The sequence below is a fragment of the Oenanthe melanoleuca genome, chromosome 3 (assembly GCF_029582105.1).
Source record: "Oenanthe melanoleuca isolate GR-GAL-2019-014 chromosome 3, OMel1.0, whole genome shotgun sequence".
Taxonomy (NCBI): Eukaryota; Metazoa; Chordata; class Aves; order Passeriformes; family Muscicapidae; genus Oenanthe; species Oenanthe melanoleuca.
Genome location: NC_079336.1, coordinates 105,028,271 through 105,051,989, shown reverse-complemented (window position 1 = coordinate 105,051,989; position 23,719 = coordinate 105,028,271). Strand labels below are relative to the sequence as shown.

At 42.3% G+C, this 23,719-nt stretch overlaps 1 protein-coding gene and 1 long non-coding RNA gene across 2 annotated transcripts in view; one reads left to right on the top strand and one right to left on the bottom strand.

Annotated features, from left to right (window-relative positions):
• The window catches only part of ABHD12 (abhydrolase domain containing 12, lysophospholipase), a 37,456-nt gene extending 17,473 nt beyond the window's left edge, over nucleotides 1-19,983 (bottom strand). Inside the window, exons 1-2 of the mRNA XM_056488772.1 lie at nucleotides 19,711-19,983; nucleotides 615-739 (exon numbers count right to left, since the gene is read on the bottom strand). Coding sequence (XP_056344747.1) covers nucleotides 615-739; nucleotides 19,711-19,862 — 277 coding nt within the window. The 5' untranslated portion in view covers nucleotides 19,863-19,983. The remainder of the gene's footprint in view (nucleotides 1-614; nucleotides 740-19,710) is intronic.
• Nucleotides 19,984-20,119: 136 nt separating this feature from the next.
• On the top strand, nucleotides 20,120-23,150 carry LOC130251822 (uncharacterized). Its single transcript, XR_008840241.1, has 2 exons — nucleotides 20,120-20,357; nucleotides 21,520-23,150. It is a non-coding gene; the product is annotated as an uncharacterized LOC130251822 (long non-coding RNA).
• The last annotated feature ends 569 nt before the right edge of the window (nucleotides 23,151-23,719 follow it).

Genomic DNA, 23,719 nt, shown 5'->3' with positions numbered 1-23,719 from the left:
AGGACAATCATTTTGGTGACTTGTGAATGAGCAGAGGCAGGAACTTTAAAAACAAAGCTCTGCAAAAGCAAAATCACTGAAACCTGCACATGTGCACACTTCACAGCAACCATGATCCAAGGTGTGAGAACACACAAAGTATGCAATCAAAATTAGACAAGTTATATAAAAAACAATGTATCCATAGCTGCTCCTTCCAGCTTCTAAAGTCAGAGAAGATATCTTTTAAAAATCCATTACAAAATACAAGTGATGGTTAAATGCAAATTTAGACTGCAGAATTTAATTTAACTTGCTTGCTGCCTATTCATGCAACTGTGTGGAACCCTTCAGAAAAAAAAAAAAAACAAACAAAAAAAACCCACCTATCTGACATATTGCACAGTTTTCCTGAAGGAAAACTCTTTTGGCTGAAAATTGGCTTCAGTTTGGTCACTCTATTTATGTAAAGACATGCTACAGCAACCGCCAGGGCCACAGAGGATGCTTTCCAAACCACAGTCTGGGGGAGTTTACAACCTGTGAAAGTTCACATGCAGGGTGAAAGCAAAGGCAAGCAAACCAAAGATGAAGTCACCTCTCCCCTTGTCCCCTCACCCACCCAAGTCACTTACCAAAGTTTAGGAAGACCAGCTTTGCCTGAATAGCAGGGCAAAGTTTTACTAGAAATGGGATGGCTATGTACACTCCCAGCAGCCAGAGTATTAACTTCCTCAATCGGAACCATAATCCGTATCGCCTGTATAAAAGAAAAAAAAAAAGGAAAGACAGAGCTGAATACAGCAGAATTTTTATGGAGAAGTTTTCACAAGGATCTGCAAGCTTGGTGTTTTCGAAAATCTAATCATTTACACCTCAAACAAAACTGAATTTCAAACCGTTTGGCTAGCTACAGTTGTTTGAGAGAAGCAGAAGTAACCAAAATACCAGCTGATGACAGTTTAGAAAAAGAGAATAGAAACTCCTGACTGATTACATCTTAAAAGACTCTGTAACAAGAGATTTTTTTTCCTGATAACTTAACAGATTTCAGAATCTCCAGAATGCATATCACATGTCTATCTCCAAAAAGTAGCCTGACCATACTTCCCATTTAGATCACTATCAGATTTTGTTCAGTTAGATTTTCACATATTTTGAGGAACCATGTGTAATGAGACTGATAAAGTTACACATAATCTCATGTACAGACTGGAGCAGACATACTTGCTTGTCCAGTTAAAAGGGTCCATACCTCTCAACACCCTGGAAAGCAAGCCTAAGTTATAAAACATAATAAATTTCATAATCTGCAGAATTATTCTCTAAGAATGGTCCCAACACTGTATCTCAATTTTCTCTTAGGCATTCTGATTAGGAATAATAAGCTAAAAAAAAAAAAAATCCTAACCAACAACAACGAAAAAAAAAAAAAAAAAAAAAAGAAAAAAAAACCCCAAAAAACAAACAAACAAAAAAACTAAAAAAATAATCAAGTAGCACACAGCAGCTAGTTAAGCGATGTATCTCAAAATTCCCTTTATTGTATCACAACAACTACCACATACTCATATGTATGTCTGTATGTGTATATATGTTTACATAAAGGTATACTTGTAATGATTTAGTTGACCAACATCTCATGTGCACTGAGGTTTCTCAACCAGCCCTGCAATCAAGAACTAAATTCCATGGGAAGCCTTCAGGCAACACAATTTCTGTTCCTTTTCAGCAGACAGTCTTGAGCAAGAATCATGTTCCATGCCAGTGAGCAAACAGTTCTCAGTATTGGGAATTGCAGGCAGCTGAAATCAGAGAACAATTCTTCCAAAAGGCATAAAATTATTAATCTCTCATTTGGCAATTCTTGGAGCTGAGACACTAAACTTGCTCTAGACTAGTGCTAAGAGGGTTTAGCCACTGACAGCTAATTGAAATTCCCAAATAGAGAGCCTAAAGACGTGGTTTTTTACACATTTGTACAAGAAAAATGAGTGTACACACAGAACTGGGATGGAAATAGTTAAATCAAGCACCAAAATTTTCAAAATCTCAATAGCTTTTGTGATCCAAAAGCCAACACTCTCAGGAACAGTTTTCCAGCACAGCAGAAAAAAAGGAGACATTCTAATCTCCACTGCTCACCCAAGTTTTTGGCAGGACTGCTAAGGTGCTCAGAGAGAAGAGCCTATCCTCTTATTCATCCAAAACCTGCCTACAAGTGCCTGTCTGCCTCCTCTCACCCTGGAACCACATTCTGGATTTCAGAAATATGTACTACCAAAATTAAACCCCTTTTCTTCACAAGCTAAAGCAACTGTCATATTCCAAGAGGGGGGAAAAAAATTGTCACCCAGCTGTGGCTGCAACAAGACCACATTGAAAGTTTTAACAGATTTTTATACTTCCCTGTATACTTTTATACTTTGCTGTATACATTTTATACAGTAAATTTGACAGTGAAGAAGTAAAGAACTCCATCAAGGCTGCCAGTGACATTTCCACACCTCAAGCTCAGTTTCCTAAAGTAAGAAGAGCAGAAACAGCAAAGGACTAGTAGAGGAAATTACAGCAAACAGGGGCTTTAACATTAGTGAGTACCAAAGCCTCACACTGACCCAATTATGCCCACAACTTTGTGGAAAAAAAACCCCACACAATATTTTTTTTGGGCTAATCACTGAGTTGATCATTGCTCTCTACTCTCAGATTAATCCCAGCTTTTCACAGCCACCCCTACATCAGCACCTACCACCCATTTTCATAGCTGGAATGGATTTGTGGAAGACAAAGGGAGATCACTAAAGGATAGCTGACATTTGACTGCTGAGCAATTGAAATATAACTTAGCTCTCTGCAATGAGAAAAGTGTGTGGTTTTGTTAAAACATTTGTCAAGTTATCTTCTCACTTAGACCTACTCCCATTCATCTCTCCTCACAGGTGAAAAGAGGGTGGTTAAAGCTAGAAGGGGAGGTAACTCATTTTGGACTATCCAAACCAAGACACTCTGTCCTTACCATCTTCCCAGTAAGAACCAGAGTACAGGTGAGCAACCAGGCAGGATGGGCATTCCAGCAAGATTTCCTGCCTGGGGCTTAGATCCTGCTGCAGCCAAAAAGAGCTCTCCCAGAGGAATTTTGCATATGTCAGGATTTCAGTCCTACAGAATGAAAACCCCACTGGCTTAGGAAAACAGAACCAGGTTTTAACTCCTCCAGGCACAACCAGAGCACATCAAAACAGGGGCTCTTCAGAGACCTGGGTAGCAAAGCGCTTCTCATGGCCCAGCCACCAGCTGGAAGCAGGAACAGAAAGCACTGAGGAGGGCATTGTCAAATAATGCTGTCAGAGCTCAGGAATGATTCCAGTTTCTCCTTTCTGGAGACTGAACTAAGGCATCCCTTTCTTTGCTCCCATGCCCCATGTCAGATGCTAATCAGCAACATGACATTTACACCTCATCTCCAGGGAGATGTCTACTTAAAATGCAACTGGAGCAAAGCTTCTATCCACCAGACAGCTTTTCTCCTGATAAATCCAAAAATATATGCCAAAGCACAGGCATTATGAAAATATCAGGTAAATCTTCAGTACGCAGTTTAGCTAAATTAAACTCTTCTTGCTCGGTAGAAAAGCTATTTCAAGAAATATATGCCCTGCAAAAGGAAATTTTGGTGTGTTCAGGCAAAAGCAACATAATTGTCGCCACCTTTTCACCAGAAAACTCAGCAGGTCTTAGCTGGAAAATACAAGTGATGTAGAAAATGAGCAGCTGCAAATTGAATACATTTAAGAATACCAGAAATTGATTTCCTGAAACAAAAAAAAAACAATGTCTAAAAAACCCCAAAAGAACAAAACATCTCACACAGCACAGAACACCCAACCCCAAGTCAGCCCAAAATAAAACAAGATCCCAAACATCACATTTCCCCCGCTGTATTTACCAAAGACTTTTGCCCAATATCTGGGTTCTGTACAAACACAGGCAAAACACGAAGCAGTTTTTGCTTCCTGCACTTTCCTGAGGTGAACATGGAAAAGTACATTCCCTCTCCAGACACACTTAAGTCTGACAGAAGGAAGTCTTTCCTGGAAGTGTGACACCAGAAACAGAAGGTTTTCCTGATAACTTACACCTGGATGAAGGTCCCACATGGACCCAGAACAAGAACATTTTGCATTTGGGCATGGTGTGAGTACCTGGCTGGCCAGGAGAAGCTGGTGATCCTCTCATGACAGCTTCTCCTGAGTGCTGCCCCCTCCTCTCCAGTGCAAGGTACCTCCTGATCACCAGGTGACAAAAGTGACTTTATGGGTGATAGAGAGAAAAAAAAATATGGTGTAACAAGAACACATCCTCTCACTTTCCTAAGAGAAAACATATTTTAAAAAAACAATCAATAAGTTTATTGCCTCAGACAGGGATCAAGAGCATAAAATCAGGAGGCAGATAAAGACATGAGCAAAATATTCAAAAAATGAGGGCCAAAGGAAACTTAAAAGACTGGGATGATTCTTTTCAGGTAAACATCGCTGTACCCAAAATAACCTATTCTACAACTTGGAAACTGCAGCAGAGTCCTAGGGCATAAAGGGGCCCAAAGAAACAATTCAGTAGCCATGCAAAAGGCAGGACAGCCTACACATCAGCTTTCCTTGCTTGCCTTGCTTTGAACAAGAGATGGTTTCCAGCCCAGGTAGGATCATTAAGAACATTCATCTTTCTTTTCTGCAGAAAGCCTGGACAGTGGTGTTGCACACGGCTTCTCCTTGCAGGTTCTGAAGGATAATTTAATCTTTTTTTCCTTCACCACCTGAGCCACCCAATCCAATTAAGCTTTCATTTTATTTCACTTGTTCCTTGTCAAAAAGTTAAAAAAGGAAAAGAAACCTGCCAGCCTTTCAGCTGTATGAACACAGAGACAGTCTCTCAGCTCCTGAATTTGAGTTCACAGACAGTGTCTCCTCTCTCCAGCTGGACTCGGTACCAGCAGCTTTTGGTCAGCTTGTGCAGCAACACTCAACAATGCAATTTTCCACTGCAAGATTAATATGAGTTCTTTATGGGTTTGCTGCAAAACCTGCTTCATGTGCAGTTCAGTGCAAACTGAAAAGATGCTCGTGTCCAGGGGTTTACCCTGCCCTGGTTTCTGTGCACAGTGAACAAACTTGCAAGGGCAAACAGGCAATCACATGACTCATTTTGGGCTATTTTAGGCACTGCTAAATAGAATTCTCAATTAAATCCACAGCCAATTCTTACTTCTGCTTCACTGTAGGCACTGTATAGAGAAAAGGGAGGTTGAATTATAGGAAATTCATCCAATCCTGGAAATGGCTCTTCCCCTAATCCATGAAAGCCAGCAGTATTTGCCAGAACTCTTAGCATCTAAGTGACTGATCCCTCCCTTCAGCACTGTGATCCCTTTAACAGGATGAGTTCACTGCAAAACAACACAAAGAGAAAAATCAAATCCTCCAAACACATCTTCCTGTTCTAGAGATTAAGCAAACATCTTTAAAAAAAGTCAAACCCCAATCCTGGAAACAAGACACAGCTGTATAGGCATTTCTCTTCCCTCCCACCCCCATCCCCAACTTTTTTCATAAAACAACTAAAAATATCATATCCAAAAACTGCATGATAAACTGCATTCTCAGAGAATTTTAGTTTCAACCAGTTCCTGAAAACTTTTGCTCTTGGAAAAATTTGGAAAATAAAAAGAAAATTAGCTCTACTAGACTCCTATACCATCTCTTACAAAAAGTTCCTTAAAACCTTGATCCTTTGCTCCTTCTGAAGAAATATTCTAGTCTCGCTTTCAAAAACTAAACTGCATTATAGCACTATCCCACCAGAAAGGAGGCTGGGGGTCCACAAGAAGATGGGAAGGGACACAGCTGGAACAGCTGGCCCAAACCGACCAAAGGGATATTCCACACCATATGGCATCATGGATCAGCATACATTAGCTGAGGAAAGAAGTAGGAAAGGAGGGATATTCAAAGTGATGGTGCTTGTTTTCCTAAATAATCACTGGATTACTTAGGAAGACAACTATTAGTCTTAAAATGTTATTATTCCAAGCAGCTGCATGGTGCTGAGTTGACAGCTGGGGCTAAAACACAAGTATCACTTATTCAAAGTAATGAAGGTACTCTATCGCACAGAACCATGCAGAACATATTTTTATAAGGATAAAGGACTCAGCGATTTTTCAGGCATCCAGCGGTGGAATAAATTGTTACTGACACATGCCATGTCCATGAAAGACACTATTTGCTTTTTGATGTTTCAAAAGACAATCTGATCTCCCAGCTATTGGGATGAGGTAGGAAAGTCTGGGTACCTTATCTGTTCTTTGACAGCTTCTATAATTCAAGTACAAATCCATCTGCATGTAAACCCAAGCATTAACACTAAGAGTTGCTGGATCTGTTGTCTGGAAGTATCAGTCAATTAATACAAGGTACACTACTGGCCTATGCCATCAAAGATGCCACAGGCAAATTTATACCTGATCCTACCACTTTCATCACTGGAGCATCCAAAATGTTCATCACTTGACTTAAAAGCATTTGAAATCAGGGACTGCTTTTAGTCATGTCACAGACACATGAACAGCAAAGAGGCTACAGAAAATCCCAAGAAGTCACCCAGCCCCTTCTCCTCATTCTAGAAGAGACACACTACCTTACACAGCTGTTGCTTAATTCCTCCCACAAAGACTTGGCAAACTGTGACAGCCTACACTTCCCAAACTCCCTCTGGTGACCCAGAGCTGAGCTGAATGGGATAAAGTTTGCCAGGTTCATGCAAAAAAACCAGGCTAGCTGCATTCTCACTGAACAGTGATTTTTCACAGGGAAAAAAAAAAAAAAAAAAAAAAAAAAAAAAAAAAAAAAAAAAGGGCTACCAGAAATACACAGAAAGCTGAATAATCTGCCCACTACAGAGACAGAAGAAGATACACAAATCTCAAAATCTGGCTAAAGCTATTTAATGTTCCTATTGGCATCAATGGAAAAGTGGGGGAGAGAGGTAAATAAACCACTAAGCAAACCTTCTTAAATATTTGCCTTAAAAAACTGGGATGAAGCAAAGTAGTCAAGCCTCCATCAGCAGAGATCCAGCCCAGGAAAAGCTACAGCACTCCATAGTCTGACTGTACCCAGAAGCAAAGATTTGGGATGTTTTGCTATTTCTCTTTAAATTAAAAGACAAATTAACAGGAATAATGGGTTTAATAAGGTGGGGGAAAGGCAACAAATTTTAAGCCTATGGGTTTTCATTTTAAAAAACCAAAAAGACAAAAGAAAAACAAGCTGAGCTTTTTGATAATATTTTCAAACATGCAAGTTCTACCTTCAGGTTTCTCAGAATATTGTGATAGTTTATTTTTTAAACAGACACACCATCATCAGTGACAGAAAGTGAAGGTGGCCCAATTGAGGAAAAATGGCAAACCGCAGAAATTACATGTCAGTACACCCATAAACTTTGAATTTCCTACCAAATGCTAACAAACAATTCTAACAATTAAAAAAAAAATTGCTGGCTACTGAAATTTATTCTTTTTTGCTACTATTATAGAAAAAAATTATTCTTTTTTGCTGATTAGAATGCTGCATGTCTAAAGCACAGCAGAAAGTTATCATAAGCACTGATTTATTTCTCTGTTTATAGCAGTATCACAAACAGACCACGAAAGCTTCATGCACAGATCCAGAGAAGTGCTGCATGTCAGCAAACACAACTACAATACTTGGTATGCTAACCAGCACTTTTAGCACCTCACCCCTTATTTTCCATTAAAAATGCCCCCTCTAACATCAATCAAATTACTACTGATGCTGCTTTCAGTTAGGCCCTCTGGACTTCTATCCTCTTTAAAAATCCTCCCAACACCACTTGCAGTCAGAATTTACCTCGGTTCATTTGACAAGCTCTCCAGAAGTAAACTATGGAGTTTATCCCACCTTCCATTCACTTCCACACTTATGCAGCCTAAAGCTGGCATTGGTTAGTGGGGCCATAAAAAGAAGTTTATAGTAGAAAAGACCCAACCCTGTATCTGCATTGTAACAGATATATGCAAATACACATAAAACCAGCTTTTCAAATAGGTAAGTTTGTGGAGATGGTTTAGTAGTTGTGGTAGAAACATGTAGGAAGGTTCCAAAGAAGGAGCCTCCAGGACCTTTTCTTCTAGCCATGGCATCAGCTCACAGATTGTACAACCACCACCCTAGACACATTCTTTCCCTCCTTTTATTGCAAACTATCTATGCCCACAAAGCCGGCAAAGCATCCCCTTTTGGCTGCAGTGAGAGCTTCAGAGTTATTCCAATTGCCTGAATGCAGGTGAGATTTGAAACTTAAAGCTCCCAAATTCCCCCACTTCACTGCCTTGTTCCCCTCTTACAGCCCAGACTCTCACAGACTGCTTCAGTGCCTCCTTCTGATTAATACCAAGTGATTAAGAAGTAACTTAAAACAGTAAGCAGCAAGCAGGAAGCCATCTAGCCAGTCAAGAATTTAGCTGTCTCCCTCCAAGAGGTATAACTGCAAAGTAAAGGAGAGCATCTCAATTAATCAGGATTTTCAGGAGGGGCCATCAAGCTCCAGCTATTGAGACCCTCAAAACCACATTTCAGCTTGGAGAAGAAGGAAAGATCACGGGTAGGACCTGAAAGAACCAAGATCCTGATGCATCAAGTGGGGGAAACGTGGCATCAGTATTCAGTGTAAGAGGGAAGCGCTGCTGATAGCACTGAAATACCAGCAAATGTTATGCCAGGACTCAGAGCACTGCAGGAAAAAACAAAAACAAGCCCATGAAGAGAGAGAAAGGCAAGTCAGTGTACAGCATTAATGAGCAGAAATAATAGAGCAGCTTGCAGGTAATGTATGGATCTTTGTCCATCGAACACACTTGCAAAAGGCAGAACAAAAGAAGCAAGGGAGGGAAAGGCTCTCACAAGCATTTAACAGGACAGCCACGTGGAACATTTCACTTTTCCCTCATCAGCACCCCATCCCTTCCCAATGCCCTGGCTTGGGCTCTCCACAACCACTATCTAAGCTGACTACCCCAAATGCAGTAATAACACAGCTTGTCTGATTAAATCACTGTGCATTGGCACATCCTTTGAAGGACACAAGCTTGGAACATCAGTCTTGATAACATTCTAATTGCATTAAATGTACGTGTTTCACAGACCAGGAGACAAGAATGGACTGAACATTTGGCAATACAGCACCAATTTATTTAAAATATATGCTGACAGCATGGCCTAAGCAGCAACGATGTTACATCTCAATGCCTGGGTACACTGGTATTAGCATTAGTGTGAACTGTGTGTGACAAGATTAACCTGAAAGCTACATTTTAGAAAGGAAGAGGCTGATGCTACTGTCATTTTAAGTATGTAGCAAACAACAAATGCTTAAACCCTCAGCAACTGAACAACTGACTTTTGCAACAGAAGAGCAGGCTTGGGGATTATGGTTTTAAGGTTGCTGACTTTTCCTGAATACATCTTCTGCAACACCCTCTTAGTTTCTGCCAATACCTTTCCAGTACGAACCTTGTTTAAATTCTAAGAACACACTTTCTTCAGAGCTCCCCAGCAATGCTGCTGACACTAACCAAATCTGAAGTCACCCACATTAGATTTTAGTCGAGCTTGGCATTGAGATACTCCAATGGCAAGCACAGTGTTTACCGAATCCTTAAGTTCTCTACTCATTTCACAGCTGACAGCTGGTTTATATTAAAGGCACAGGCCTCTCACTACTCCATGAGCTGGGGAACACACTAGCTGTCTTCTAAAGAAAGAGGAAAAAAACAACATAAACATCAAAAGACTGAAACAGCATTGGAAGTGCAAACAGAAGCTTGAGACCAGCTGAGTCTGGATTTTATAGGAGCAGGAAAGCTCATTTCTCCCAACCACACTCACCTTCAGGGGAGGAGTACAAGGTGCACAAGCAAAAGTTCAGGAGCAGAGCTAGTTGAGACACACAATGCTATATCACAGCTCCTAACCTGCTGAACGCATACCATAATTGAGGCAGCACACAGTACAGCCAAGCCAATTCCCCCACTACCAATTACCACCTGTTAATGTGCTGTAAACCCAACAGACCTGCATGTGTGTGTTAACCTTGAAGCAAGAACAAAAACACAGATTCACTCTTTGTTCCTGTGGATACATGTGAGTGAATAGATCTGTATTTCCAAGCAGAACAACTTTGTAAGCATGAAATTGTATTTTCACATAGCAGTTCTTGTGACGCAGCCACACAGTCTGAGAATTACAACTAGTAGCAGGCTCTTGGCTCTGGCTTTCACCTAAACCACCTGAGCAAAAGATTCACTTGTGCATTGTAGACATTTTTCCTTTCAAATACACCAAAATGGTCATCTTATACTTTCCAGCTGGAAAAGCTCTACTTTTGCTGGCAGGGATCAGAAGCCATTCCTTCTCAGAAGCCTGAAGAAAAAGAATGTTTTTGTGTTAGCAGTGATACTGCCACCTTTTAGATTCAGAACACATCATTAGCAATACATTTTGATTACAATAGACCAACTGTTCCCGTTGGAAGCATACAAGCAAACAAGAACATTAAACAATGCCAAAACATTACATATGCTGACTGTCAACCCGGCACAGTTACATTCAGCTAGCAGTCCCTGTGTCCTCTGAAATTGTGACCCGTTTAAAAAGAGAGGCTTAACAAACACTGCATGACCATAGAACAAGAGCCATAGTTAAAGAACAGATGTATGAGCAGATACAGAACTGCTGCTGGCCCTGACACAATTTTAGCACGGGGTCATTTTGCATATAGCCAGGCAGATTAATCTCTTTCTGTGTTCATCTGTCCTTTATTTGGGGATTCCAGCTCTAGCTATCCTCTTGTGGAGGAAAGAACTCCAAAATTACAAAGGCTTAAAAAAATTAAGGACAACTAAACCGAAGATACTGCTAACACTAGAAAACCTTCAAGAGCCAATCCAGAAAACACAAACTCCAAGGTGAAAAGCAGGAGTTTTTACTTAAACTGCAGGGAAATGAAACAGATCCATGGAATATTCTGAGCTGGAAGGGACCCACAAGGATCACGGAGTCAGACTCTTGAGCAAATGGCCCATACAGGGATTGATCCCACAACCTTAGTATCATCAGCACCAGGCTCTGGCCAACTGCACTAACATCAGCCTACCAAAGTTTAAAATGAGACGTGGTCCCTACTCCGGCAGTCAAAAGGGGAAAATAATGCTTTATAAGAGACGGCACAAGGCTATCAGAAACTGAAAGCAAAGGTCAGACACCACATTTCTGCTGCATTTGCAAGAATAAAAGAATGGGATATTTCCAATGACTATGTGCAATCCACAGTTTTCACATCCAGCAGTATAAAGCCAGTATTGTCAGCTTAATTCCTGCTTCCTAAACCTGCTCTGAAACTAATCAAAACTTCAGAAAATGTGAGATAGGACTGCTTTAAGGGAGAAAACAGTGCCAGGCTTCCCTTCCTGAGGATGCCAAGAAGTCTTAAAATCTATTCAGTTCTTAAATACCTTGAACACACTTTGCTCCATAAGCAAGGATGCTGCAACCTGGAAGCTCTGACTCCAAGTTTCCAGTTTACATCATCCTCATTTGTGTAGGCTCCTCTGTCTCAAGAATAGTCACCCCAGGGGAAGCTTTACTGCCAGGGGAAGGGAAACAAAGCTCTGGATAGGGTAAATGCATTTTCTGTTCTCTGCTCTGAGCTTGCACAGTGCCACTGAAGAGTACCCTTCCAAAAGGGTATTTCTTAGTTATGCCACGTGAAATCGTTTATTCTGCACACCTTTAATAAAAAGGGAGATGAGGCTTCACATAACCTTATGGCCCTTATTATTCAACACTAAACTCTTTTGCAAGAGGAATTAACAACCATTTTAAGTGGGTACAAGTTGGACAGACAGTTTTGAACAAGAGCAGCTGTGAGACTTATCTCGAATGTTTTCAAGTGTTTGTGTTTTAGAAGTTAATCTTCTCATCTAACAATCTTTTCTATTGCTCTATTTCTCAGCAAGAGTTACAATCTTGAAATAAATCTGGGTTAAATAAACACTTAGATTTGGAAAGTAAATAGTCATGGTTCCTGTTAGCTCAGTGAATAATTAAGTCTAAAATTAGGAAATTATGCTTGGAAGTTTGAATTGCCTTCAATAAGAAAGAGGACTATTTCTGAAGCCAAGAATGGCACTAGTTTCACCAACTGCTTAGAGAGAGAGAAGGAAGGAGATGCGTGCCAGCAAGGCAAAAGCCCACAGCCTGATGGCAGCCTCACTGTCTGGACGAGGGATATTCTGGGACGCAGGACAGCTTACAGAGGTGACTTACCTAGAACAGCTTCACACTGTCACCTATCCCACAGTTACAACTCCTACCCTCTCTCCCCACCATCCTGCCAGCTACACTAGTGTCCCATTGATCTTTTCACTATTTGACCATCTGCTCTGAACTGCTGACTTACCCATCAACCCTTATCAACCTCTCCTCCTCCCATTTTTATCAATAGTAACTGATAACTAACTCATCCTTGGGATAGTTGATATGCAAAATTACACACCCTTGAACCCAAGAATCAATCCCACTATAATTCCCCAGCTGTTTCTCTCTCCATTGAGCCTATTTTCAATACAGATAATATGCTTTCCATCAGCAGTACAAGCAACGTCAATAAAATAAACTACATTTCCAAGTCAAGTGCTTTGGAGAAACAATTTTATTATTGATACTTTGATCGACCAGGCTGTAATCTTGACAAACTTGTCACATTTTATACTGTCCTTCTACAGGAAAAATCTACTTTCATTAAAATATATATTTAGCTGTTAAAACTTCTTCCACTGAATTTCAAATTAACTCGTGCAATTTAAATTGCACAGACTCCTCAGGCTAATGGCTTTAAAGTCTCCTAGGTCTCCTGTTACCCTTTTAATACAGCTGAAGCACTTTCTTTTAATCTTCTTGTGGTACTGATTCAGTCACGGCTACATTAACATAGTGCTTTCACATTACACCCTTAGTAAACCTCCCTTGCTTGCACTCACTCACTCTCCATGCCAGAAACCAGCCACTGCTGTAGCACCAACAAGAGGACACAGTACAGCTACCCACTGAGTTTACTAAACCCCAGCTTTTATAGTGGAATTGCTGCAGAAGCCTATTCACTAATTTCACATCCTGACATGATTACCAAAATAATCTGACCTGCCCTTCAGGCCTTTAGGAGGATAAAGTAACTTGGCTGCAGTCTTCTAAGCAGGCAACACTGCTCCTTTCAAAGAAGCCCAGACTCAGCAGGCAGCGCTCTCCAAATACAGCACAAGTCCTGCTGGGACCTCTTGAACATACAGCAGAAAGGGCACTCAGGAGAGGAAATTATGTCACCACCATTAGTTTTAATTAGTTTTTTTTTGTTTTCACCAAAAGAAACACATCTACATTGCATCCTTGAGGAAAACTACAGATTCACTGCAGTGACTGTGACTGAGAATTTGATTTCTGGCTCAGCAGCCACATGCCAGAAAGGACGGGGAAGAATGTGACAATGCTGAGAAGACCCTGGTCTCCCACAGGCAACTTCACACCAGAGAAGTGAAGGAAACCCTGCTGGTCTCAGGAGTAACCAAACTCTAAGGAAGCTCAGGAGTACTCAAACAATCAGAGACAATTTATACAGCTCCCAAGTAGAAAGTATTGTAAAGTAGCAGCAATTAGCAATACCGTAGTAATTATTAATTCAGACATAAGCCATGAAAACAGAACAACTGAACCCAGGGGCAAGTGTGATGTCAGGAATATGGAACTGCAAGGAAATCAGGAGTTCAAGGAGACCAACACAAAACCAGAGAGCAAATTCTCTTCAGCCTGAGCAGACGTCTCCATGAGAAATACAAGGACTTGAGGAAATTGCTCAGAGATTAAAAGACGCAGCACAGCAGATGCAGGAGAAAAAATGCTGTGCTGTACTACAGAAAATCCTGAGAGGCTCATGGGTACACTGGATCCAAGAAAAGAAATTTTAGATCATACAGAGAGACCTGCAGGAGGATGCTATGAGTCTCAAGGGATAACAGAGTAAACCACACCTATTTAACACCAAAAAAAATCAAATTCAGTGATGAAAACTTGGAAAAAAAGATAGGCCCTAACAGTAACACAGCGAAGCACAGAACTGCTATATGTCAACACAACGGCTTCACAAATGTTTAAATCCTTAAAAAAAAAAAAAAAAACAAAAAAAAACAAAACTGAAATTAAAACAACCCACAATAATAAAACCAATAATTCCCCACATTGAAGAGATTACTGCTATTTTTGCTGAATTACTAATGTGTCTTTGAGAAAGAGTGGGGAGAAGATGAGAGAATTATAATGGCTGGAACAGATGAACAAACTGGGAAGATGCTGCAAAGAACAAATACCTAATTCTCCACATTGGTAATCTGGGAGCAATTCAGAGGCGTTCCCCAGCCATAAGTCTGCAATATGGATGACAACATACAGGACAAACCAGAAAGCAGAGCTACTGTGATATCATTCAAATAAATAACTTTAAAAAAAAAAAATTAAAAGGCAGACCTAAATGTGGGAAAAGTTACACAAGCCCACTTTTGACATATGTGAGCAAAATATTACTATGCATGCTCTTCAAAAAAAGTGCAAAAAAAAAACCCCAACACAACCAATAACAAAAAAAGAAAAAAGAGCCCCCCACACTAAAAAAAGTCCTCACACAAAGGAAATTGCTTTTCATATTTTGCCCATTGGAGGGACTATGATTCAGCCTGTATTTACTATGAAAGAAAGCAACTGGAAACCATTTCACAGCTCCTTTGTGAGCTCTGCTCAAGAACAACTGAAATAGAAGCAGTTACCCAGTAGGAAGGTGGAACTGGTGAAAAAGCTGCATGATTGATGAAATATCTCTATGCAGGTAGTCTCTTTCCTCTTTTGAAAGCCCTGACAAGTAATTAGTTTAACCTGAAGACAGCAATTAAGAGAAACAATAGCATAAAACTCACTTGAGGAAAAAAAAAAAAACCTAAATATATTGATGAAAACTTGCAGGAGAACAATTCAAGTATTTGTCATCTGCTACAATGGAACAGACTGGAATAATCATAAAAGACTTTGCAAATACTTCCAAAAAAGTAATATAGGAGAAAGGAGGCTAGGTCTGGAGATATAAGGATAGGGCACTGAGAGGACATAGGGGCAGGTAATAGATATGGCCAAGTTTTCTGTCAGGGGGAAGATACTGGTGAAATCCAAAGAGACATGGGAAACAGTGAAGCACTTCAGATGCTGGGGCAGGATGGCACCAAAGGTCACCACACACCACATCCGACATGCCTGAGCATACTCACTGTTCCAGGAAAATCCTGGAATCCTGCATCAGAGGGGAAGACTCCAGCAGCCTCTTCCCTTCAACACTTCCCTGCATTTTCATAAAACACCCAGAAAATGCTGTAAAAGCCACATTTACAGCATTTTTGCCTCCCACGAGAAAGCACTGAGAAAGCTGCACCACAACAAACAAGAATAAGGCTGACTACAGTGGAACTGAAAACTACATCAAATTGTAGTGTCAGTGCAAAAATATCCAGCTTGTGGGATGCATAGGCTGGAGAGCCAGGGGGAGGGTCCCCAAAACCTGCAGGGATTTGTGCCAGCAGCCAGAGGTCTCCAGGAATAAAGGTACCAGGGACAGAAGCTTCTCCAGCAAGGCAGAGCACAGAATTATCCAGGAACACAGCTCAGACACATGGGATTTGATGTGTTTCAGTGCTCCACAGTATGGAGGGAGACATTAACAAGTTTTTTTACCATTTGTAGTAAATAAGTGTTTGTAGGAGAATCAGAGAATGGCAAAATTCACACTTCATGTCTATAGTCTGGCTATTGATTGGGATTAAAAGAGGATCAGATAACAATGAGGTCACAAAAGTGGAAGGTAACATGCGTGTGACCTTTTATCACCAGGATCAGGGTTCAGCAGAAATGAGATAGGAGAATTTGCTCTGGTATCTAATGCCAGTATTAAGCTCATTTGATTTTCTCTACTCCCTGTACTCCCACATTAAGGTTTTCCAGATCTATGGCTGCTCAAACACATTTCCTCAGAACATCACAGCCACCGACGACAAAAAATGAGTCACAGCAAGTATCCAAAACACAATGGGTAATATCCATTTACCACTTCCAACACTATCACCTGGAAAAGGCCGCACAACAGAAATATTAGAGGAATGGCCATCCACACAAAACACACATACCAAAAGCAAACACTGCTTATTACTTCTTTATTTATTGCATTTTAATGATTTAAGGCGAAACAGCTCCTTTAAGAAAAAAAAAAAAAATCACTCACACACTTTTAAAGGAGCAACTTGTAAAGTGCTTAGGTAATATTAGATTTTACAGCTATCTATGGAAGAAAATGGAAATACCTATATTTGCTCATTTTTGGTTGTAAACCATTTAAGAAAAGCCACACTGACTGCACTATGCATTAGCCAAAGCCGCATAAATCTTATTTATCAGATATACATCTCCATTACACTTTGAAATAAATACACACACTTTTTGTAACAGAGTAGCTGCCAGTCAAAATGCACAGCCACCTCTTCAGAACGAGTTTCAGCTCCTGGATGAATGAGCACATTGTGATGGTATGACTGAACAAAAACTGAGGGCCAAACGCAGTGCTGGTAAAATTCAAAAATCCTGCTGCAAGAACAAACTACTGCCAGTAGTAAATTCCATAAACATCAGCTAGATGCTGTTTAGCCTTTGCTGAGGAGCTGGGTGTGAGCAGGAAAAGCTGGTGCTGGAGAAGGGCACACAACAGCCCTGCTGCTGCTCCACTGCTGCAGTTGCAGACACAGCTGCCTCTGCATACTCCCCAGCCCTGCTCCTGACCCATGGAATATGCCACATGATCAGCCCTTGGCTGCAGAAATACTCAGCCACTCCATGCTGCTGGGTATTGGTTTGCCTTTCTAACTAGTGGCTTGTATTGTTTACAAATAAGAGATGGAAACCCACATGATGAAGACAAACCTACGTTCTGCTTCTGCAAGCCTGCAGAGGCTGAAGAACAGCAACATGAAATGCAGACAGCACAACTTCCCCTTTCACACAGCATTCTGGTGGTGATTTTAACTATTTGATCAAAGAACAAGCTAAGAATAGGCTGCTGTGGTACAAATCTCCAATTTCAGCTTTTATGCAACCTCCACCATCCCAGGAACCTTGCAGCTGAATTTTCACCTTACAGCTTCAGCAAGCTGGGGAGTAAAACTGGTGCAAACCATTGAAAACAACAATCAAACACTACTTTTATTTCCAGTGGTATAAGGAATGCTGCAATAATAGCATGACCTTGTACATTAAAATATGAGGAGCTAGATGGTCCATGAGCAACTTGTTGGCCACATAAGTGACCACAGACAGGGTAAAATCCAAGGGAGGTCACTGCATAGGTACCCTCATCTTCCTCCTTAAACATTCCCTGCTGTGCAAAGGTGGAATATGGAGCTAGGAGGCTGGCTGACTCGACTCAGGGTGATTGTTCTGGACATCACACCTTCTTTCTGCCTGGACTTCTCCCTCCTGCATGCTCAGATTCACAGCTCAGCAGTGTGTTTGTTATCCTGTAAAAAACACTGCTAGAAGGTACTGGCAGAGAGAGATACTTTGCCTGCAAACTGCTGTCTGAAGGCTCACAAGATGAGGAAGTCAGAGAAGGTCCACTGAAAGTCAGTAAAAAAGGTAAACAACACAGAACAGCATGAAAGAAAGAAAAATCACAGAAATAGATATTTCAAAATGTGGAAAAGGAAAAACCAGCTTCAAACAAGATTTTCCTACAACGTCACGAGTTTGAGAAACACTGCTGTGTGGAATATAGTATTTGACCCAAAAAGGACAGAGGGAGGTGGGGGAGAGAAAGGTGGGAAGAGCCAGAATCCATGTAGGACTTCAGGAATTTCTTAAATGGGCTTCAAAAGCTGAATATAGAGAAAAACTACGAAAGCTTGACTGCTAAATGTGTAAATGGAGAAAAAAATGCAAGAAATTTTTCTGCAGACAGGATGTGCTTTCCCTATTTTTAGCTTGGTCCTCCCAATACAGCTGTGATGTGTCTGGGATCCACAAAGCACCTGCCTGCCAGACCAAGCCAACAGCCTGCACCCTGGTGCTTTTAGGGCTTGCTCAATGCTCACCACCGACAGAGAATTTCCATTTGAGTAAAAGGTACTTGAGTGCCATTCACAATGCTGAAGAAGCCAGCAAGCCATCATTCGAGTGCCACTGGTCTAGAAAGACGTCCACTTGGACAAAGACAACAGACACACCAAATTTTAAAATGTTATAAAAGCAGAGCACTGTCGCAGTTTGATCCACTGCACAGTCATGGAAACTGAGAGATCAACTCAGCGCCATTTACAATTAGCAAAAGCTTGTCATAACACGTACAGGGCAGTGACAGCCTCCCAAAGGTTTACCTCCAGGGCACAAAATTAAATGGCTATTACCCAATAAAAGAAATCAGATTTTAAAGCCTCTGTCTTTGACCATGACAAGTATCCACAGCTCGTTTCAAATGCTAATTATATCTATGAGAAAAGAAAAAAAAAAATCTCAGAAAATTTAGCAGAGAAACATTCACAATAGCTCATTTACTAGAAATGCACTGATAATCACCTTTTTTTTTCTTTTTTTTAAATCTGGCTGCTGTATTGCTGAAGCACAGCAATTTGGTTTCAGCTACCCAAACTACACAGCTATTTTGATCATCTTCACACTTTCAAAATACAAAGAACACCACCACACTGGTTGAGGTGAAACTAAAATTATGTATCTTGACTCACAGTTGCAGAAGGCCAGGAAGGCAAGTCTTCATAGTGTATTGCATCCCCCCAAAATGTTGCAGGATGAAGGCTCCAGGTGATAAACACCTCCTGTTGTTACAGCCTTCTTAGAAAGGCACACAAAATTTTCCCCATTATAAATATGCACAAAACGTTTGAAACGTTAACACAGCTGGCAACAAAAATCCACGGCTGAACTCCTTCCAACAGAGGCACGCATGTCAGCTTCTCCTACTGATCCCCTAAATGTGATTCCTTTATGAGAAAGAGATCGCTTTGACAGCCACCAGCTTCTTCAAAAAACGCAGACATCCTACCTGCAGGGCCCTGCTGCACCACATACGCTCTCTGATGGGAGGATTCCGTGCTAAGCCATCTTTTTTCGGGAGAACGCCGGCCTGTTCCCGAGGGGGCTGGACGCAGCAGCGCCCAGGTACGAACACCGAACCCATCCTCGGCTGGCCAGGGCTGGGTCTGCCGGTCACGCTCTCTCTCTCACGGACCAGCTCTTAGCACCGAGAACCGAAGGCACGGCGGGGCCGGCACTGCCCTCCTGGCACTCAGGGAAAGCCAGGGAAAGCCAGGGAAGCAGGGCTGAGGCGGGGAACATCCCGGGCCCGCGCACCTGTCCGTCTCGCGCGTTCCTCGGCCGGGGGGCGCCGGCAGCGGCCCTTCTCCTCTGCCCGCAAAGCCCAGCCCCGCTCCCGGTGCCCCCGCCGGCAGCGGGCACACTGTGACAAAACAACGAAGCCCGGCGGAGCGACGGCGGCGCTCACCTGCCCAGCGGTCGCTTCATGCCCTCGGCGGCGGCGGAGGCAGGCAGGCGCAGGCTTCGCCTCAGGGTGCAGCCCTTGTCGAGGGGCCCGGGCACGGCGGCAGCGGCGGCGCGCTCATGCTCCACCGTGATGGACTCGTTGCGTTTCCTCATGCCGTGGCGGGGGCGGGGGGGGCGGGGGCGGCGGCGGCGGCGGCAGCGGAGACGGCGGCAGCGGAGTGGTGCCGCGCTCACTCGCCGCGCGCCCGGCCCGGCACTGGCCGGGCACGCCCCGCGCCCCGCCCCACCGGCCAGCCCTCCAATCCCCGCCTCCAGCCGCGCCCATCGCCCCGCCCCTCCACCGCCCCGGCCAATCCCCGCCTCCGACGCCAGCCCGCCCGCCGGCGCCTCGGAGAGGCCGCGGCGCCATTTCTACTGCGGGCAAGAGCCCGGCCGCCATTTCGCTGTGGGCCGGGGCGGGGCCCCGCCGCACCGGGACACCGGAGCCGCTACGTGCGCGGAGGGGGTGGCGCTGCTGAGGACGGCAGCTCTGTGTGCCCATGAAAGAACCCCACGCCTGGTCTGCAGGGGTTTGGAAGGGCTGCGAGAGCGGGGTGAAGCGGCAGTATGCACCTGGGCATGGATATACGGCACGCCTGGCTCAGGGATGTGGGGAGAGTCAAAGCCAAGCTGGTAATACAATCGGGAGTGGGAACAAGCACGGGGAGGAAGCTCTTGGATGGCACAGAAGGGTTATGATACCACATTGGAAAGTAGGTCCTCGTTTGACTTATGCCTAAAGAGGCTCCACGCAGGCAGGGCAAGGAAGTTACAGAGCTTCCCTGGCTCTGCGTGGGTGTTGCAAAGCATGGAATGTGTAAATTGTTTTTACTAAGAAAGGAAGTTCTTAGATGTTTGATCTTTGTATAGGTTTTAAGCCTAGTCAGCAAGAAAGGCGATTTTCCATGTGTTGGAAAAACAAATTAATTGTGTCGTTAAAGTTGAGGTCTTGAGGTGCTTCAGTGATCTCAGACCTAGGGAAAAGTTAACAAAGATTCGGAAAAAAGATACGCACTGATAGTGGACACAGAATTTATGGGCCACAAAGACACCTGGTAGAACTCCCAAAGGAAGTAAGGAAGCAGCCAGCTTGGCAATTGTCCTGAAATCAGCTGCAGCTGGGTAAAAGGTAATTCCATCAGGGAATCGAATCACATCTGTGGCCACCAACTCAAAGACCACCAGCCCAAGAAAGCCACAGACTCATAAGAAGAGAAAGACTGAGTCTGCAAACTAATTAGCATGAGAAGCATTTCATCTGAATTGTTCCCAAGTGATCCTGTATCTGAGATTCCAGAAAAATACATAATTTAATCAATCCCAGGAGCAAACACAAGGCACTGAACCAAAAAGGAGGAAGCAGTTGTTAGAACACCAGCCTCTACTATCCATCAGTTATGGATAGCTAGCAGAAAGGACTGTGTAATTAGCTGATGTGTGATTTATTTTGTTTCTACAAGCTTCTCCTAACATTTGAGATTTTCAGAAATTTTCTTTGGATCAGATCATAGATGTGAAAATTTTCAGCCAGGCTTTTGGAAAGACTGGTTGTACTTCTGCATGCTTTGAACAGCAAAGGAGTGCGTTCTTGTCCTTTTGATTTAGTTTCATTTTCTATGTCTTTTTGGGAAGATTGATTTTTGCGGGTGAGGATTGTCAGCAGCTTTGTCTGGTGAGAACATCATGAGTGGTGGTTACTCCAAAAGCAGGCTTTGCAAAGGCTGTATGGGGTTGGGAGTGGCAATGTAGTGCTGTGAGGGGGGAATTGTAGGCTTTGAAACGAGGGGAATAGACTCAGCTATATATCCTTACATAGATTCATATATCCTCTGAAATGCCTCAGAGTCAAGTTTACTACTGAAGACAACTAAGGAAAATCACTTGCAAGTCAGTCTTTGTGGGGTGAGTCTTAATACCAGTTGGCTTTGTCTCTGTGCTACAAAGAAGCAAGACCTCCTTCGTGGAGGTCTTAAGTTATTGCCAGCATTTCTAAATGCTTCCCTTCCTTAACTACGTAGGTGTATAAATACGTGCTTGCTTGGTTTCTCCCATGATAGCAGATATTTAAGATTCAGGATCACCACTTTTTTAGTGTAACTTCCTCTGTGCTGCTGGTACATAGAATATTGAGTTGTAGAACCATGCAATGGTTAGGGCTGGAAAAGACTCTCAGTATCATTGAGACCAATGATCAGCACTGCTGTGTTCACCACTAAACCATGTCCCCAAATGCCATGTTTAGACATTCTTTGAACACTTCCAGGATAGTGACTCCACTCGGGGCAACCCGTTCCAAAGCCTGATCCTTTCAGTGATCAGTTTTTCCTACTCTAAACTCTTCTGGGAAAATGGCACTTGTGGATCTTTCTTCTTGTCCTATCGCTTTTGTGTGACCTGGGAGAAGAGGCCAACCCCCACCTCACCACAACCTCCTTTTGGGAAAAAGTAGAAAGCAGCAAGATCTCCCCTGAGCCTCTTTTTCTCCAGGCTGAAGAGCTTATAGGCATCCCTTGCAGCACTCCAGTTGTGTGAGTCATCCCACCAGTATGAAGAGGTTCTTCCATTTGGGATCAGTACTTGCCCTTCTGACCTAGTGAAAGAGAGTAGTGAGCCTTTCTGTGAGTTGTCCTCAGAAATTACCAGACACACACCCCAGAAATCAATGCACAAAATCCATTCTGAATTCCGAGTTAACCTTCATGGTGGAATTCTGGTCGGCTTGAGAGGTCATTGAGGCAATAGTTCACTACAAACCTTACTTCTGCTGCTGTTATAAGCAACCCGGGGTGAAATTCTGCCATCTGTAGTCAACAAATATTGTACCTGAACCATGCAAAACAGCTGAGGGAATGTGCTGACACAGGATTTTTAACCAGCCAGTAACTTCGTGTTACAAAACATATACAAGAAGAACAGGAAAATCGAGTCATAGTAAAGGTTGGGAAAGAATTTGGGATTTCTTAGCTCAAGGCAGTATCAAAGATTACAATAGAGCAATAGTAAAAACTATTGCTATGGGCAAGGACATATTCCAAAGAATTTCTGTATGTGTGGAATGATCCCAAAGAGGTTTGGAGACAGACTGTGGGGTAAGAACACAGTCTGCTGAACCACACTGATGCCTTGTGTTTTAATTGATTTAAATTGATTGCCTTGCTTTAAATGATTCCTCTTCTATGCCTAAAGAACTGTTTGTGATAATCATTTTTCCTTGCATGAAACCCAATTGTACAAGACACTACTACTGTTATTTATTACTGTTCATTATTGTTTATTATTATTGTTAGATACTTTTATATTAATTACTGTTAATTGCTGTTTATATTAATTACTGTTAGATACTTATCTATTATTATTTACAGTTAGATATGTACTGCTATTAGATACTTATTTACTATTAGATATTTATATGTTGTTAGTTACTTCCTATTGTTAGATACTTGTCTGTTATTAAATACCTATTATTAGTAGATATTTAGAATATTGTTAGTAGATATTTAGAATAGAATAGAAACTTGACAAGGTAAAGGACTCCTCTAAAGGGGGGAAATGATGCCTTGGGTTTTAGCTTTTATATTTTTCAGAATCTCTGCTGCTTAGTGTGTAATTCTGAAGCTTCATATTAGGTGCCAGTAAGTTCTCTTCACAGGGTAGTTAGACAAAACGATCCCTTCCCAGCTACAGAATCAAGGACAACTGGTACCCAAAAAGCAAAACAACAGGGAAGGAAAGGGGGCAAGCCAGGGGGCTGAGACTTCATGGCCTGGGACTGGGTTGGACAATTGACCCCAAGATGTAGATGAACCAAAACTTACAAAAGTGTAAAACTCGTGACTGGGATCCATCTTGGATTTGATTTGGGTGTAGCTCCAGCCAGGCTCTTGCACTGTCCCAGGTGTATCCTTTCAATAAATACCTATTTTATTCCTTTTGCTCTGTCTAGTCTCTGTTCCAGGTCAGCCTTTCCAGGC